This window comes from Sapajus apella, unplaced genomic scaffold, assembly GCF_009761245.1.
Source record: "Sapajus apella isolate SASKATOON/1434 unplaced genomic scaffold, GSC_monkey_1.0 scaffold128, whole genome shotgun sequence".
In the NCBI taxonomy this organism is placed as follows: domain Eukaryota; kingdom Metazoa; phylum Chordata; class Mammalia; order Primates; family Cebidae; genus Sapajus; species Sapajus apella.
In genome coordinates, this window is record NW_022437068.1 from 1,283,908 (window position 1) to 1,300,519 (window position 16,612).

General features: G+C 46.3%; 2 protein-coding genes across 4 annotated transcripts in view; one reads left to right on the forward strand and one right to left on the reverse strand.

Annotated features, from left to right (window-relative positions):
* The window catches only part of SYN2 (synapsin II), a 237,243-nt gene that overhangs the window by 153,708 nt on the left and 66,923 nt on the right, over window positions 1–16,612 (forward strand). For all 3 annotated transcript variants that reach the window (XM_032262256.1, XM_032262258.1, XM_032262257.1), the window contains exons 4-6: window positions 763–919; window positions 5,973–6,062; window positions 16,151–16,213. In XM_032262256.1, coding sequence (XP_032118147.1) covers window positions 763–919; window positions 5,973–6,062; window positions 16,151–16,213 — 310 coding nt within the window. The remainder of the gene's footprint in view (window positions 1–762; window positions 920–5,972; window positions 6,063–16,150; window positions 16,214–16,612) is intronic.
* On the reverse strand, window positions 3,400–13,877 carry TIMP4 (TIMP metallopeptidase inhibitor 4). Its single transcript, XM_032262259.1, has 5 exons — window positions 13,385–13,877; window positions 12,084–12,181; window positions 11,515–11,629; window positions 9,121–9,245; window positions 3,400–8,497 (listed from the first exon to the last, which is right to left on the reverse strand). The coding sequence occupies exons 1-5, from the start codon at window positions 13,521–13,523 to the stop codon at window positions 8,300–8,302; spliced, it is 675 nt and encodes a 224-aa protein (XP_032118150.1). The 5' UTR covers window positions 13,524–13,877; the 3' UTR covers window positions 3,400–8,299.

A 16,612-nucleotide genomic window follows, 5' to 3' on the forward strand; every position in this document is an offset into this window, starting at 1 on the left:
CCGTCTCTACTAAAAATACAAAAACATTAGCTGGGCATGGTGGCCCGTGCCTGTAATCCCAGCTACTCAGGAGGTTGAGGCAGGAGAATTGCCTGAACCCAGGAGGCGGAGGTTGCAGTGAGCCGAGATCGCGCCATTGCACTCCAGCCTGGGTAACAAGAGCGAAACTCCGTCTCAAAAAAATAATAATAATAATAATAAAAATAAAAATAATAAAATTACAACCGTTGCTCATGCCTGCACTCCCAGCGCTTTGAGTCACTGAAGCAGAAAAATCACTTGAGCCCAGGAGTTTGAGACCAGCCTGAGCAACATAGTGAGACCTTATCTCTCCAAAAAGTGAAAAAATTAGCCAGGGGTCGGTCATGGCGCATGCCTATAGTCCTAGCTACTTGAGAGGCCGAGGCGAGAGGATCACTTGAGCCCAAGAGTTCGAGAACAGCCTAGGCAACACAGTAAGACCTTGTCTCTCCAAAAAATAAAGAATTAGCTGGGCATGGTGGTACATGCCTATAGTACTAGGTTACTTAGCAGGCTAAGGCAGGAGGATCACTTGAACCCAGGAGTTTGAGGTTACAGTTTATGATTGAGTTTATGGTTTTGTAGTGCCACTGTACTCCAGTGTGGGCAACGGAAATGAGGGGCTTGGACCAGGTGGTCCCTAAACCCTCTTCTCTGTCTTGGGTTTTGGAAATGGGAACCAAAATGATATATGGTCTGAAGTGCTGGTTAATGGCAGACTTGCCTCTACATTCTTGCCAGGTCCTTCCGACCAGACTTCGTGCTCATCCGGCAGCATGCATTTGGCATGGCAGAGAATGAGGACTTCCGCCACCTGATCATTGGCATGCAGTATGCTGGCCTCCCCAGCATCAACTCACTGGAATCCATATACAACTTCTGTGACAAGCCATGGGTGGTGAGTGAGGCCCCCTTTCCCCAAGTAAAAGGGTAGGATCCAGGCCCTACATCTCCCAGGTCTCTAGGAGGGACTCAGGATGCAGTAGGCCCCAACTAAGAGGATGTGAGAGGAGCTTCCCCTGGGATGTGGGGGAGGGCAGGCCATTGCAGTAGCACAGCATCACTTGTCACAGGCTGGGCACCTTTGCTACGGAGTGTACCCTTTGCCTCATGACAAAGTCATACAAGAATTCTGTGAGGAAGTCCTTGTAGGTCTGTAGGCTCTGCCCTTGGCCATGGGCTGCAATGATAAAAATGTTTGTTTCTTGCCTCCTAGAATGATCAAACTTTTGGAAAGGCCTGAGCCCAGTGGCAACCAAGGGAATAGTTCAACTCAGAGGTAGTGACAGAGTCCTAATAAGTGGTTCAGCAACCTGAAAGTTAAATTTATCCACATGCATGTGAATCAGATACTTATGAGCCGGAAGTGTACTTGGAGATCATTAAAGCATAACCCTAACTATGACCTTAACCCTTCATGATAGAGATAGGAAAATTAAAGAAGGAAAGTAAGGAGTAGAAAACCACTTACTTTAGGAGACCAGTTTCTGAGGTTTTTCTACATTAATAGTATTTAATCTTTACCTTACAAGGAAGATATTATTGTCATTATTATCACTTTTTACAGAGAAGCAAGACCTAGAAAGGATTATGTAACTTGCCAAAGTTATAGTGCCAGGATTTCTCTACATCCCACTGCCTCTAACATAGATTGAGGCTCCTATATAAGGAAGAAGCTGATCTGGTTTTCTCTTCCTTGGCCAATTTAGAAATCTAGGAGGGCATGGGAACTTTTAGGCAGATAGAAAAAGTGGTGCTAGGAGGGAGAGTGACTTATGATGGCTTTGGGGGCACTCTGGCTTCCCCTCAGACCACTGAGGGGACCCAGCTCCTCTGCTGGCTCTGCTGCTCCAGGCTGGCCCTCTCAGAAGGTAACACCTGCCCCTAATCACATCTTCATTGGCCTGCAGTATGCAGGCCTCCCCAGCATCAACTCACTGGAATCCATTTACAACTTCTGTGACAAGCCATAGGTGGTGAGTGAGGCCCCCTTCTCCCAGGTAAAAGGGTAGGATCCAGGTCCCTAGGAGGGACTTCTGGACCTCAAGATGCAGAAGGCCCTTCTTCTTGTTTTGCAAAAATCAAATTTCAGTTGTCACACACACTGGATTGCCAGGGTTCCTGCCACTGGTGGCTAATTGTGAAGTTTCTAAACTCCAAGCCTTTATACCACTCAGAGAGCTAGAGAGAGAGAGAGAGAGAGAGAGAGAGAGAGAGAGAGAGAGTGTGTGTGTGTGTGTGTGTGTGTGTGTGTGTGTGTTTTAAACCAAACAGATCTGTCACCTCTGCTCTTGATCTTTTTTTCCACCCTGGAAACTAACAGCTGTCTTTTTCCTTTGGAAGCTGGGGAGAGCTTGGAGTGTAAGAGAAAGAGCAATGGACAGGGAGTTAGGAGGGCTGGGAACTGCCAGGGTTAAGGAGAAGGATGGGTTCCCAAGCTCCCTTTGTTCAGCCTTTCCCTCTGCCTGGCCTGAGGCATCTAGAATCCTAGATTCTGCAGAAACAGGGTAACAGAGTGTGTTACTGGAGTATGTTGCCAATCACAGAAGAGTGTATGTGATACCTTCTCCAAGTGTCTTTTCTGGGGAACTCCCCTTTCTCCTCAGTCACATGTCCTTCCTACTGCACACATGTCCTAACCCACCTGCACTCCAGGTACTTGTCATAATTTTACTCTGTCTTAGCCACACAGGGTGATCCTGCTATTAGCAACTTTTTCTGGGTGATTTCACTACTTTTCAACCCTCTGACTGAACCTGTGTCCCAGTTTATTCATCTACAAACTGAGAATAATAGTAGCACCTGCTACCACTTTGACAGCCTGGTTGTTACAGGCTCCTAGTATATGGGTTCTATTAAAGAAATTTGTTCCCTGTTTTCTTTTCCTAAACTGTGCCAGAGGCCAGGGCAGGGAGAATGGGGAGAGCCGTGGCTAGGGCTTTGCTCCTCCCAGGATCTGGGATCTGGTGAGGGGTCACACTCTCACCCATTCACAATCTCAGCATATTGCCTTGGGCATCACATGAGAACAGCAGGGCTCCCTGGCCAGACCTCAAGTTCTCCCTTCAGTTTCACTAAGCAGCTGCCCTATGAATGACATTTTACATATTGTTCTCTGCTTGTTCGTGAGAGTGAACAAATTTGGTGACTGTGAGGGGAGGGTCCCTCTCAGTTGATTACTTTGGCCTATGTTTCTAAATATCTTTACTGTGACTGCTGTTGGTGTGTAGAGAGACTTTGGTTGGGTTAGAAAAGGCCCTATCTTGCACAACTCTGTCTCCGAGCACATTGCTGTCTCTGAAATTGGTCAAGACAGGCCACTGGGATTTGGGGAGGAGAAGTGGACCTGTCAATGAAAGCAGCATTCCAACAAAGCAGGAATGACACCACCCTTTATTGCTGCCAATTTATCTGAAATTCTGTCAGTCTTTCTGAGTTTTTGGAGACAAGTACACCAGAGTTAAATTAAATCATTTAATTTCCAGGAGTGATAGGCATATGGACACATTACTCAAATGGATCTGGAATCCCATTTTTTCCAAAAATTCTATCTTGATTCATTGGATGAGTGATTATAATGGACATATCTTCGTATCAATTGCCAAGAGCACCCCCACTCCCAAATTCATTCTTTTGTCTATGTGTAGAGGAAACGGCTCTTATCAGATGTTACATTAGTTTAATTGGTGACTGTATGCCTGTGATTTAATCTAAGTTTCCAGGGAGGTATGGGTTAGATGCCAAGCTCAGTACCTTGAGCAGACAGGGACTGCTGGAGAGGAGGGTGGGGTGAGCTTCTTGAGACCCAACAAAAGCCTGGGAATTGGCTGCCATTATTGTGTTGGCTATCCCAGGGCTCTGAGAGTCTGCCGCAGGCTGTCCTGGCATCTGTGTGGTGTCTCTGTAACTCCCCCACATGCTTTGGTGCCATGCCAGAGTGTGGGCTGCAGCAGGACAGAGGTCATTAGGCAGAGCTGGCATTAGCTCCCCAGGGATGCTGGAGAGCCTTGGGAGCTCAGGCAGGTGTCCAGAGGCAGAGCAGGAGTCCAACCAGGCCCAGATGGGCATGTAGGATGTAAAGGTCAGATGAGCAGGTGGGCAGAATCAGAGAAGGCAGAAAAGGTCTGAGGATCCGTTCTTGACAGTAAAAGCAAATTGAAGGACCAAGATGGCGAGGACAGGAGGGTACAATGGAGAATGCACCCAGCAAGGAAAAGAGACCTAAGTGCTCTCACAGTGCAGCCCTTACGCCAGGATGTGATCTGGGAGCCTGTACTTTCCTTTGCTTCTTTCTCCAGCCTCAATCTCAATTTGTCAAATGAGAGGGCTACTCTAGAAACTCTACAAAATCCCTCTTGACAATGATATCTTAACGGGCTTGAGAGTCCATGAATCATCCTTTCAGTCCTGGAGGGGGCCCTAGAGCTCTAGAGTTACCAATTGTTTGTTACTAAAGGGAGGGACCCGGAATTCCAGTGTTTTCCAGCATTTCAAAAATAACAAAATTATATCTGTACCCATAGAAGGACCACAACAGGCAATCACTTAAACTGCAGTTCGATAGCAGAATTTGGGAGGAAATATAATAAAGGGATATTCTTTGTGGTATAAAGTTTGAGTAGCTGATCAAATTTAACCCTGTCATTTTATATATGAAGAAAGTGAGATCCAGAAAGAAAAAATTATTTGCCCAAGGACACCTAGGAAGTTAATGGAACAAGTATCAGAAGATTCTGGTTTTCTAACAGCCCAGCTCCAAGCTTTTACTGCCCCAACTTCCTCGCCCCTCCCTGGCTCATGTGCTGGCATCGCTTATAGAGAATAGGACCTGAGCTTCTGAAAAATGTTCTAGCCTTCCTTTCTCTGATAAACAGATTTCATCTAACAGGTTTCCCTTCTAGCCATCCCAAATACCAGGTAGCTTGGAACATGAACTAATCCAGTAGCCCTAGAGAGAATACGTGTTTCCTCTGCTGCTGAAGCACTGGGGATGGGAGTATAGGTATGTATGTTACTGGATTGAGCAGGAAAGTCCTGTGTTTCCTGTGGAAAGGGCATAGTTTTTGCAGAGCTTGACAGGCAGCTATTTGCAGGAATAAGGAGAGGGTATGGATTGGAAATGAAGGGGCTTGGCTGTGAACCTGTCTCAACTACTGTGTGACCTTGGGCAAGTGACCTCTCTGGACCTCAGTTTCTTCATTTATAAAATGGAGGGGCTAGGGGATCCCAACTATGCACTGAGAAAGCCTTTCAACCCTGACATTGTAAGTATGTGTATTTTGTCCCTTCCTCATGGAGCTATTTCAGTTTCTCATACGTTGGCAAAGGGTCCAGTGAGTTTAGTCCCTGGTTGGGTAGTAAGTCCCAGAAAGACTGGCCTGTCTATTCCACATACCATGACCATTTTATCCTAATCTTCCTGAAGATCAGCTTCATTTTATGATGCTTCCTGCTCAAATTCTTGGTGGCTGCATACTGCTTCCCAGAAAAATCCATCATTCCTTTGCCTGGCATTTGAACTTCCAAGACTTGGCCAGCTTCATGCCTTGCCATTACTTGGAGATGCAGATATGGAAAGTTAGAGACCCCACTTTCAATCCCAGCTTCACCTTGCAGTTCTGTGACTTTAGGCAAGTTTTGTAACCTCTCTGGACCCCATATGTAAAATGAAGATGTTAAATTAGCTAGTTCATCAATTTGATTTGAGGATTGAATGAAACATCATTAAAATTTAGAAAGGTAATTGAATTTTAGCTCACTCTCTTTTCCTTCCCCAATTAATGCATATCATATCCTTGGGAATAGAAATTGTACACTTCTTTTATATCCTCACAGTGCTTAGCATAAAGTCCTCCACAGAGCAAATGCTCAATAAATATTTCATGGGTTGATGTTCTGTCTCTTTCAGAAGTTATCTGTGATAAGCTGAAACATTTGCTTTTCTTTTGCAGTTTGCCCAGCTGGTCGCCATCTACAAGACACTGGGAGGAGAAAAGTTCCCCCTCATTGAACAGACATACTACCCCAACCACAAAGAGATGGTAGGTGGCTCAGTGGGGACATTAGTCTTTCTGCTGTTTTCATTTTGCACTTAGCCACCTGGTCACTGTGGGGCTCTGACAAGGGCCTCAGTGTCTCAACCCCAAAGACTCCACTGGGGTGGAACTGTAGAACTTGTGCGACTGGAATAGCTAGATTTTAGCCTCTTGTCAAATTCTAGATAGAATAGGGAAGAACAGGAGTAAGGGCACTTTAATCAAGCTGAGAGAATAATAAACTTCTGGACCAGCAATCAGATCTCATTGCTTTGAGTCCCAGCCCTGGCTCTGCAAATTGTCATTGAATAAGCTACATTTCCTCAATGTGTGCAGTTTCCAATAAGACAGTCAAGAGGGCATAATTATCCCTGCACAGGATATTCTAATATGGTACATACACAATTTAGGTGAGATTCATTAAGTAATAGCCTCTGGGAGAGTGTGAAGCATTCTACTAGATGTGAGGCATTGCTCCTACTCTTACTATTCCCCTGACTCTCCCATTCACCTGGCTTCCATGACTGTAATAAGGCTGAGTTAACACTGTGCCTTCTCTGAGGCCATCCTAGGAAGTTAGAAGGAGCAGAGAGATGGGACGGTTGGTTGGTAAGGAGGCTATTGGCAGTGTTTTTCCTCTGCAAGGACCTGGAGCTCAAAATCCTTTCTTCCCTGTCCCCATACCCTCTGCCCTGCACTGGTGTGATCAGTTGGTGATCTTGCTTAACCCACCAGTGGAAACTCCCTGCAAAGCATTCCAAGTGAAACAGAGATCATGTTTGTCCCCACCTCCCCACTTCCTTGGTCAAAAGGGGTCTCCGTTTGCACCATTTCTGCAGGTCAAGAGCCATCTTCTGAAACATTGTGCATGGCCCTGCTGACCAGTAGACCACATATTAAAAAACAATCTTGGGCCTTAAAAAGAGCTGTCTCTGTCATCTTTGCCAGAGCTTCCCCCAGGAGAGACTCTGAAACTTTAAGCTCTTGTCCTTAATAAATTCTAGAGGCAAATATCAGGACTTTTCCTTTCAGGGTAAGCCAGGAAGCCTCACAGAGGCTGAGAAGCCCTAAGGGTCCTTTGGTTGGGGAATCTCAGGGAGCCCAAGACACAGTGGTGAGGACTGAGCTGAAGGGTGCATAGGGCTCTCTGAGGATCAAAGCTGACTTTTTCCTGCTGTAGCACCTAGCAGGGCTGGCTGCTGGAAAAAAACTGCCACAATTGCCAGGTATATTCCCTATCTACCATCCTTTCCCCTCAAGGGCCTTTGTGTTATTTGTCTCCGGTGCTCTATCCTGAAATTTGCCCTCAAGAGAGGACCACCACTCTGTGGTGTCAAAAACCAATGATGAGTGATTTCAACTCTATAAGAAAAAGGTTTTGTGGCTTTTAAAAAGTTCTGAAATAGGAATGAAGATGTTAGTAATTTAAAAGAGACAGAAGAGAAGCCTTGTGGACATCAGTTGAGGGTATTACGAATAGTTAACCTGGAGAAGCAGTACCTATTCTGAGACTGTAAGTGCATTCTTATTCAAAGAGGCGTGCTAACCAGGTGGGACCCTCTGCCAGAAATGGTATAGAGGGGATAACAGCATGGGGAGGAAGGTTAGGCCATTCTAGCTCTCACACTGAGTGATTCTGTGTCCCTCAAATGACTCCCCCAACAGATGAAAGTGTATCAGAAGACTAGGATGAGTTGAGACAGGGGAAGTAGAGGATACACAGCCACGGTATGTTGTTCTTTTCATTCCTGCCAGTCAGCCTGTTTATGATGCTGTCAACCCACCTTCTGATACTATACATCACAAGGATATACCATCTCATATGTATGACATTCACCATTTCTCCCTTAACAGATTGATAAAGGCAAAAGAAAACACATTTTCCTGGGGAGGAAAGTGAATAGTCCTGGCTTTAGAAAACAAAGTAAGCCAGAAGAAACACTTGCAGTAACAGGTATAAGGCTAGACTAATGGGGTTTGGGAGGCAGGGGTGACAGGCAGAGGGCAGGGTAGAAAAGTCATGCTACCTTCCCTAGCCCTTGACAGGTTCTAGGCCAGGGTCCTGGACACAAGCTATAACATGCCTGCCCCTTCCCTCCCCTGACAGTGACCAGACCGTCCACTTGGCACTTCATATTAGCTGGCAGCAAGGAGTGAGGTGGTGATGGCCAAAGCTCCACAGGAACAGAGAACTGGCTTGATCTTCAGGACTCTTGAAGGGATGTAGTAGTCACTGATCCCTACTAGGGCTGGATGATGTCAACAAACTCCTTCCTGAGAAGCAGGTGGCCCCGGTACCAGCTGCAGGTGCCGTCAACATGCTTCATACAGACATAATGCTGAGCCTGGTACCCATAGAGCTTTTGTTCCAACAGCCAGTCTGTCCAGAGGCACTCGTTAGGGGCTGAGATGGTACAAGGCACTGTATAGCAGGTGGTGATCTAGAGTCATGGCCACACAACATCAAAGTCAGTAGGGTGTCCTTCTTTTTCCATTGCTGCCTTTCAGACTCCTACATTCCCTTACAGCCCATCTCAAATGTCCCCTGTCATATGAAGCCTTTCCTGGTCCCCAGTCTTCCTCTGAATTCTTCCCCAAGTTTCCCCATGTTCAATATTGCCACATAATGCCATCTCTGGAGTCAGACAGCTCTGAGGGTCTTTACCACTGACCTTGAGCAAATCACTTCACTTCGCAGGGCTTTCATTTCTTCACCTTAAAATGGAAATCTTAATTCTTCATAAATATATTTTGGAGACTAAATTAAACATTTGCAATAAATTTACTATTACAGTGGCTGACAAAGAATAGACTCTCTTTAAAGGGTGGCTGTATTACAGTTATCTCAGTCCGCCTCCTGTGATGGCCACCGTCCCAGCCAAAGTATAAGTACTTTGAGATCAGGGCCTACAGACCATGTTGCTTTCTCATCCCCAACTTCATACAGTGCCTTATCCATGGCAGATCTCAAGTACAGTCTAGTAAGTGAATAAATTCATGCATGAATTAAGGCTCAGGACCCTTCCCCCATCCCCAAAGACTTTGGAAATGGACATTCCCTTACTTGGCAGGCACAGTTCAAATGGTAGTGATGATTCAGACTTTCCCTCTGCACCAAGGACAGGTCCTCCCAGGGCTCGATGTAGTTGCACAGATGGATGAATACTTTTCCATCACTGAGGACCTGACCTTTGAGGGGAGATGGAGGAGAGTCAAGCATCAGAATTCTGCTCCTGGAGCTCAAGTGGCCCAGGTTGGGCCACTTGAAGAGCCCAGAGTTACAGCCTCTCTAATGACTTTTTGGTGGCAGTGGTGGCATGGGGCTCAATGAAGGGATCAAAAAATAAAAATCACTGTAATCTTTGTAGCTAAAAGACAAACAGATTATGTTTGTACGAGGCAGAGTTGTGGGATCTGGTGAAGGCCTTTTCGTTTAGCATGGTACAGAGAGAAGAATGTGGGCTTTAAAGTCAGAGTCTGGGTGGGAACACCCTCTTTCTTCTCTGTCATTTACTAGCTGAATGATCTTAAGAAAGTTGTATAACCTCTCAGCTGGAAGATGAAAATAATAAGGTCACATTAAATAAGAGAATGTCTATAAAGTTCCCAGCACAGTTGTGGGCCCATAGAAGATATTGAATAAATAATGGGCTCCTTCCCCTTTCCAGTCCTTCCCAGTATCTGCACAGGCCAGTCTCTACCTCTAGGTTGGTGAGTCTTTCTCCTTCCCCATAGGAAAGTTCCCACTTTTTACCTGTGAAGCTACTTTTCACCTTTCAGAGACCCTTTTCAGTACCACCACAAAGCCATCCCTGACCACCTGGCCCATACCTCTTTTAGAACCTCAGCCACTCAATCATTTACTCACTGAGCAACTACCTATGATCTAGTACCAGGAATACAGATATAAAAATGACAGGATCTCTGCTCCCAAGGAGCTTACAAATTAGTAGGGTAGATAGATAAGTAGAGGAAAATTATACTGTTGTGTGGTTCTATACAAAGTACGGTATAAGAACAAAGGAACATACAATTATTTCCATCTATGGAAGGGGTGTGGGTCAAGGAAGGTATCTCAGACGAGATTATGCTTGCCTTGAGCCTTGATGGGATACGTAGGAGTTCACTTGCCAAACAGGTTGGGGGAAGGGCTTCCTGTCATTGGGACTATCGTATGCAGAGCAGGAGGACACAGCCTGGCAGCATACCTTCTGCAACTGCAGGTAGTTGAGTTCACATCTTGGGAAAATGATGGACTGGGAACTGGCATTGACAAATGGCAGAAGACAAAGCTATAGAGGACAGCAGTGTTCTGGTCACAAAGAGCTTTCAACACCAGGCAAAGGAGCTCGTGCCTTCTCCTAAAGGGCCTGGGTGCCATTGGTGACTTTTCTGTAGACTTGCTTTTTTGTTATTTATCCCAAACCATAGTTAGACTTGACCTCCTTGAAGGCAGAAAACGTGTTTCCTATTTCCCCTGATGTACCTCCGTGCCTAGCAGTGGGCAAGACACACAGAGGGTAAGTGTTTAGGAAAGAGGTGGGATAACAGTTTGAAAGGGCCTGGTCTGCCAGACCTAGGAACTGCAGGGCTCAGTGGTGTGTCCTTCTCTGCCTCTCCCATCCAGGAGCTCCTCAGTTCTATACAATTTCTCATCCTCAGAGCTGGGAAGCCTCCAGTGCCTATTACTCATAAAGAGCCATGTCTGAACAGTGAACTCTTTTAAGGACTTTGACTTGTTACTGAATCTCCACTGTCCTCACCAAGGCATGGCAGTGACTAAATGGTCATTCATTGCCAAATGTGTGGATAAATAGTGGAATCCCTTCACCTATTCTCTCCCCTACTGTGCTTTTTCTTTCCCTTGCTTTCTTTCTAAATACTGTTTTATCTTTTCGAGCCAGTTTAGATCCCACTTATACAATGAAGCTTTCCTGATAGTTCTCAACTACCAAATAGTTCCTTTCCCTGAACTCCAAAATATTTTAGTATTGCATTCATTTATAGAGTCACATTGTTTTGTGATTCTTTAACTGTTTTATCCCAACCAATTCAGTAATGAGGAAAGTTTACAGAGACAGAACTGTGTTAGACTCAAGCTCATGTTAGGTTCTGTGCAAAGGGCAGAGCTGACCTGCAAGGAGCAGTTTCGGAGAGGAGATTTTGACTCAAGTTGCCAAAAATCTTATGCTATTTTAAACTATTTGAAAATGGAATCAGCTGCCCTACAGTGGGTGAGCAACCTGTCCTTAAAATAGTGAAACAATTGGCCAGGATGACTGTCATGAGAACTCTTACATTTAAAGGGAGGTTACAAGCTTCTCCCTACTCTGTTTTATGCCCAAGAAAATGCCACCTGGCTCAGCCTGCTGCCCAAGGAAGACCCTGGCTCCTTTCTCACTACCTCCCATAGGGCAGAATCTATTATGTTAAGGCCAGTTGCTGTTCTTTAACTTACCAGTCAAGAGATACTGCTTCTGGCTGTTGGCCTCTAGTTTCACACCACAGAGGGAAGAGTCAAAAGGCGTATAGATATACTGAACATCCTTGACTTTCTCAAACCCTTTGAACATCTGACAGGCAATTACAAAAAAAAAGCAACATTGGGTCAGCGAGTGTACTTTGTATATTAACAGGCAAAAACTTCTGATTTCTCAGCCTAAAAATTTAAGCAAAAGTCTAGTTCAAAATTTTGTGTATACAGATGGCCCTGCTAGATTATTTTCTCTCTTTAAAAAACGAAACAAAACAAAACAAAAAACTAAACCTTGGTTTATTCCGGTAGGTACCTGTAGTGGCTCCATATACCAGCAGCTGTGGGACCAGATGGACTCCAAGGCCCTCCCCTGCAATATCCCTGGGAATCAATGGGCCCTGCCTCCAAATCTCATCCAGTTCCACTTCAGCATCTAAACCCAAAGATCACTGAGCCAGGCCACCTGAAAGCTACCCGCCCTCCTAGAATATAGAGCCCATTTTTCCTCCATCAGCCCTAGGGGCTACACATCCCAGCCTGCCCCCATGTACCTTTATCTGTTTGATTTCATACCGGAGCATTTTTTCAGTATCAGCAGGGTCTGCACTGGCAGGAACTACCTTCTCACTGGAGATTTTGGCCCGAATCACTGCATAGAAAAGGGAAAAGGGGAACCTTTAGCAGCTGGTGGGGGCAATATACCTGAGGTCTGGATGATCCCCAGGGTTCCTGAAGAAGTATACAGGGCAATTCTTGGTTTTGGTGTTGTCAGGTTGTAAGCACGTGATGTGTGAGAAGGGGGACCTGGGAATACCTCCTCTGCAGTCACTTAAAGTTCCAAACCCCTCAGGTTTATTAGGTCCTGTAGCTCTTTGTGGCTTTTGAACCAGTTAGTCTGGAGAGCTCTAGTTCTCCATAGCCATGTGTGCAGTGGGGCACAGGGTAGGAGTCAGAGTAGAGGAGGGAAGTGGAGCCCTTTTAGGGTAGTTGGTGTGAAGTTTATTGCTGTGGTCAAGGCCTCTCAGCCCGCCTACAGTTGATATTAGTAAATGTTTATTGAATTCATAAGTGTTCTGATGCAGCACTGAGGTGTTGCATCTCTTCCATTTGAACATTAATAACCAAAAACTATTGATGAAGCTCTTCCTCTGTGCCTGGCCTTGCATTAGACACTAGGACCATAGATGTGATTAAGACAGGGTCCCCATCCTGCAGAGCTCTTGATCTAGTGGAGGGCACACTAATAAAGAACAATAGCACAGCATAGTTAGGAACACCAAGACATTAGAGATGCTGAGGCCGCACCAAGGAGCCAGGAGCCTGCAGAGAAGCAGAGAGACCTAAGTTAGACCTTGAAGGAAGAGTAGGAGTTTGCCAGGAATTTAAGGGTATGAGGGAGGACATTCCAGGCAGAGAGAAGAGAAAGGACAGAACGTGTGGGTTGCAGTAGGGGCTTGGTGGCAACCTAAGTTATAGGCCTGGACAGACATGGGTGGTTATAATGCAAGCCCTCTCCCCTCCTCTGTCCCCAATCCAGTAGTTCAGAATAATCATCAGATAGCTCCGGTGACACCTTGTTCAGTGATACTCTGTAACTGCTATATGGCCAGAGTGAGGGAGGTCGCTGTAGAAGTCCCTGACACAATCTTCATTTCCTTATGAATCAGTCAGGTTCTGTGCTTGCAAAGTTACTATGGCGCCTGGTCCTTCCTGACCCATCAGCCTCAGCAAGAGGCAACCAGTGCAGAATTTGAGCGCCTCCCTTTTCCTCTGGACTCCTGGTTTACTGCTGGCAAGATACCAATCCCCCACAGTCACCCCCTGCTGTGGACCTCACAGACCTCGGACTCACCCAGTGCTGAGTGGCAGATGTGCTGCTGAGGGTGCGCAGGGGCGCAGCTGCACGCCTCGCCCAGCCCAGGGGGCCGCAGCAACGCCAGCAGCCGCAGCAACAGCGCCCAGCTCGGCGCGGGCCGGGGGCTCCCGGGCATGACACTGCAGAGCCCCAATTGAGCCTGTGAGGTCTGTCAGACCGTGCGGCCCCAACAGGGCTCCTTCCTAACGTGTTGCGTCCCTCGCCCCAGGCTTTATGAGGTGGCCCTAAGGGCCAATCCCGCCCCAATGGGCTCCTCCTTCCTTTGGCTCTAGGCCACCGCGGCAGCAGGACCCGAGGCTCTTCCGACCTGCATACTCAGTAAGATGCAGAGGGGAGCCGGAAAGAGGCTCGGGTCTCTGTTACCCTGCCTAAGTCATGAAGCCGTCTAGAAGTAGAGGGAAAGCACTGGAAGAGGGTATGGTGTCAAGGGCAGAAAGAGCCACAAAGATAAATGCATAAGGACAGAAAGCCTGAGGGCTGTGATTCAGGCAGCAGCGAAACTCCATCTCAAAAAAAAAAAAAAAGAATAAGGCACGGACAGAAAGAGTGAGACAGGCAGAGTCCGAGAGAGGCCGACAGAATTACAACAGGCAAAAAAGACAGTGACAGAGAAGGACGGACCCCTTGCTGAGCTGCACGCTGGGAATGAGACAAGCTACTCAGGGCTTCTTTCAGCTGCAGGAAGTGCTTTCAATGCCCTATTTATGAGGCTCCAAAGCAACAGCAAACAGTAATGGAACAGGACAGAGAAAGTTGGGGTGTGTGTGTCTTGGCTCTGTCGCCTGGGGGGGTGGGGAGAGATGTCAAAGAAGCAGCCAGTGCTTTAGAAACCCTTTCTCACTCCCAGAGCCACAGACTCTCCAGATAGCTGGGGACAGCACTCCTGGTGTGGGTACAAAACATAAGGTGTCCTATCACTTAGGGCAAACCTTGGACCTCAAAGCCCTCTCGAGGCCCTAGGCTATACTGATTTTTTTTGCATGTCTCAGCTAGGTGGCTCACACCTGTAATTCCAGCACTTTGGGAGGCCAAGGCTGGTGGATCACCTGAGGTCAGGAGTTCAGGCACAACCTGGTCAACATGGTGAAACTCCATCTCTACTAAAAATAAAAAAATTAGCTGGGCATGTTGGCAGGCACCTGTAATCCCAGCTACTCTGGAGGCTGAGGCAGGAGAATTGCTTGAACCCAGGAGGCGGAGGTTGCAGTGAGCTGAGATCGCACCACTGCACTCCAGTCTGGGCAAGAGAGTGAGACTCCATCTCAAAAAAAAAAAAAAAAGAAGAAGCAGGGGACTTGGGGGTGACTGTGACCAGAGCCTTGTCTGCTGTTTGACAGAGCATAGTGTTCCCAGCCTCCAAATCCCAAATTTCCATGGGATTATTGCTATGGAATGTTTCCACATGGTGCTGGACTGGATAGTCGGAGGCTGGGTTCCAATTCTGGCTGTCACTAAGCTTTGTGACTTTTGCCTCTCAGGGCCTCAGTTTCCATTCCATAAAGTAGAGTTGAACTATATGATTTCTGAAGCCCTTTGAAGTTCTTTTTCCAAGCCTTGACTGACCTCAACCAGGAATGCTGAAATCCTCGGGCCAGATACCCCCAGTATCTGTTCAAATATTAGTTCCCACAGGAATCTGGCTTTTCATTTGGGTCAGCATTATTTCCTTCAAGGGATACCTTTTCATTTTGATGGTGTTAGTGATGTTTGAAAAGAAGGGAATTGAAAGAGAGCTGAGTCTAACTGAAAAATGAAATGCCCAGGTTGGCATCCAGGCTGGTTCTTTATACAATGTCCAGACCAAGATAGAGGCTGATGTACCATTTGAAGGGAGCTCAGAAAGCATCCCATCTGATCTCTTCAATGGACAGATGTGAAGGCTGAGGCTCAGTGAGATACAGTGACTTGTAGAAAGTTTATGGCAGAGAGGACTAGAGTACTCGTCTCCTGACATCTAGCCTAGTGCTCCTTCCACTTCCACAATATTACTTCTTCCATCACCATTTTGTAACAGCTTGAAATCTTGCCCTTAGAGGATACTTCTTTTAAGTTTTTGTTGCTCCTCTGTTAAAGTATGGCTACCTCAATGTAGAGTTTGCGCCTCTAAGGATCTCTCTGTTTATAAACATACTGAATTATTCTGTCAGCTCTCTTTCAAACCCCAAGCTGGGCAGAATTGGGCCTTCACATGCAAAGCCTTGTTTGATGGTGAGTTTGTGGTATTGGTGAGCAGTGAAGAGTGTGAAAGAGGGAGAAAACAGCCAGGATCATTACAGGAATGCTGGGCCTTTGAAGGTTGTAGGACCAAGAGGTACATGATGACAGGGACATTAAGATGCCAAAGATGCATTTCTAAAATATAATGCAGGTTTATTAAGGTACATCTACATATAATAAAATTCAGCCTTTCAGAGGTACTTTCTTTTTTAAAATTCTCTTTGTCTGAGGACTAATCCTGCCCAGGTTTTGTCTAATGCAGAGAAGATTGACAGTTGCATTTTAAAGATGCAGGGTACACCAAATAAGAGAACAGGGTTCTTTTAGCTCTGCCACTAATATGCTGTGTGACCTTGGAAAGTCACTGTCATTCCATGGGTCTCAGTTTTTTAATCTGTAAAGCAAGTAGATTGGGCTAGTTATTTAAAGAACCCTCTCAAGGGTATTTTCAAGAAAAATATTTGTGGGATTCCACAGAGAGATGGGCATACTCTGACAGTTTATTTCTTTCTCCTCTGCTTTCAGCTGACACTGCCCACGTTCCCTGTGGTGGTGAAGATTGGCCACGCTCACTCAGGCATGGGCAAGGTGAGGCAGAGGGGCTTGCTGTTACTTCAGGGTTGAACCAAGAAGGGCAGTTTTCAGAGTGCCCATTTGTGAACTGCTCTTCTACCTCTGTCACTGATGAATTATTTCCAAAGAGAAGATGGTTTGCCACCTCTAAAGCCATGAGTGTCACCCAACCAGACCTCTTTCAGGAAGCAGAATGCAAGCCACCTGCCTGGTACTCTGGGTCCTTTGCAGCAAGTGTGGCCCCTGAGTTCTGGGAAGGGAAGCTAGGGAGAAGGGGCCTTCTGGGGAGATGTGGCACCCAGATTAGTGTCTGGATTGGATACATTTTGGTAGATTTGGAGGCTCAGGGCCATTGTGACTTCTCAGAGTGTGTGTGTGTGTGTGTGTGTGTGTGTGTGTGTGTGTGTGTGTGTG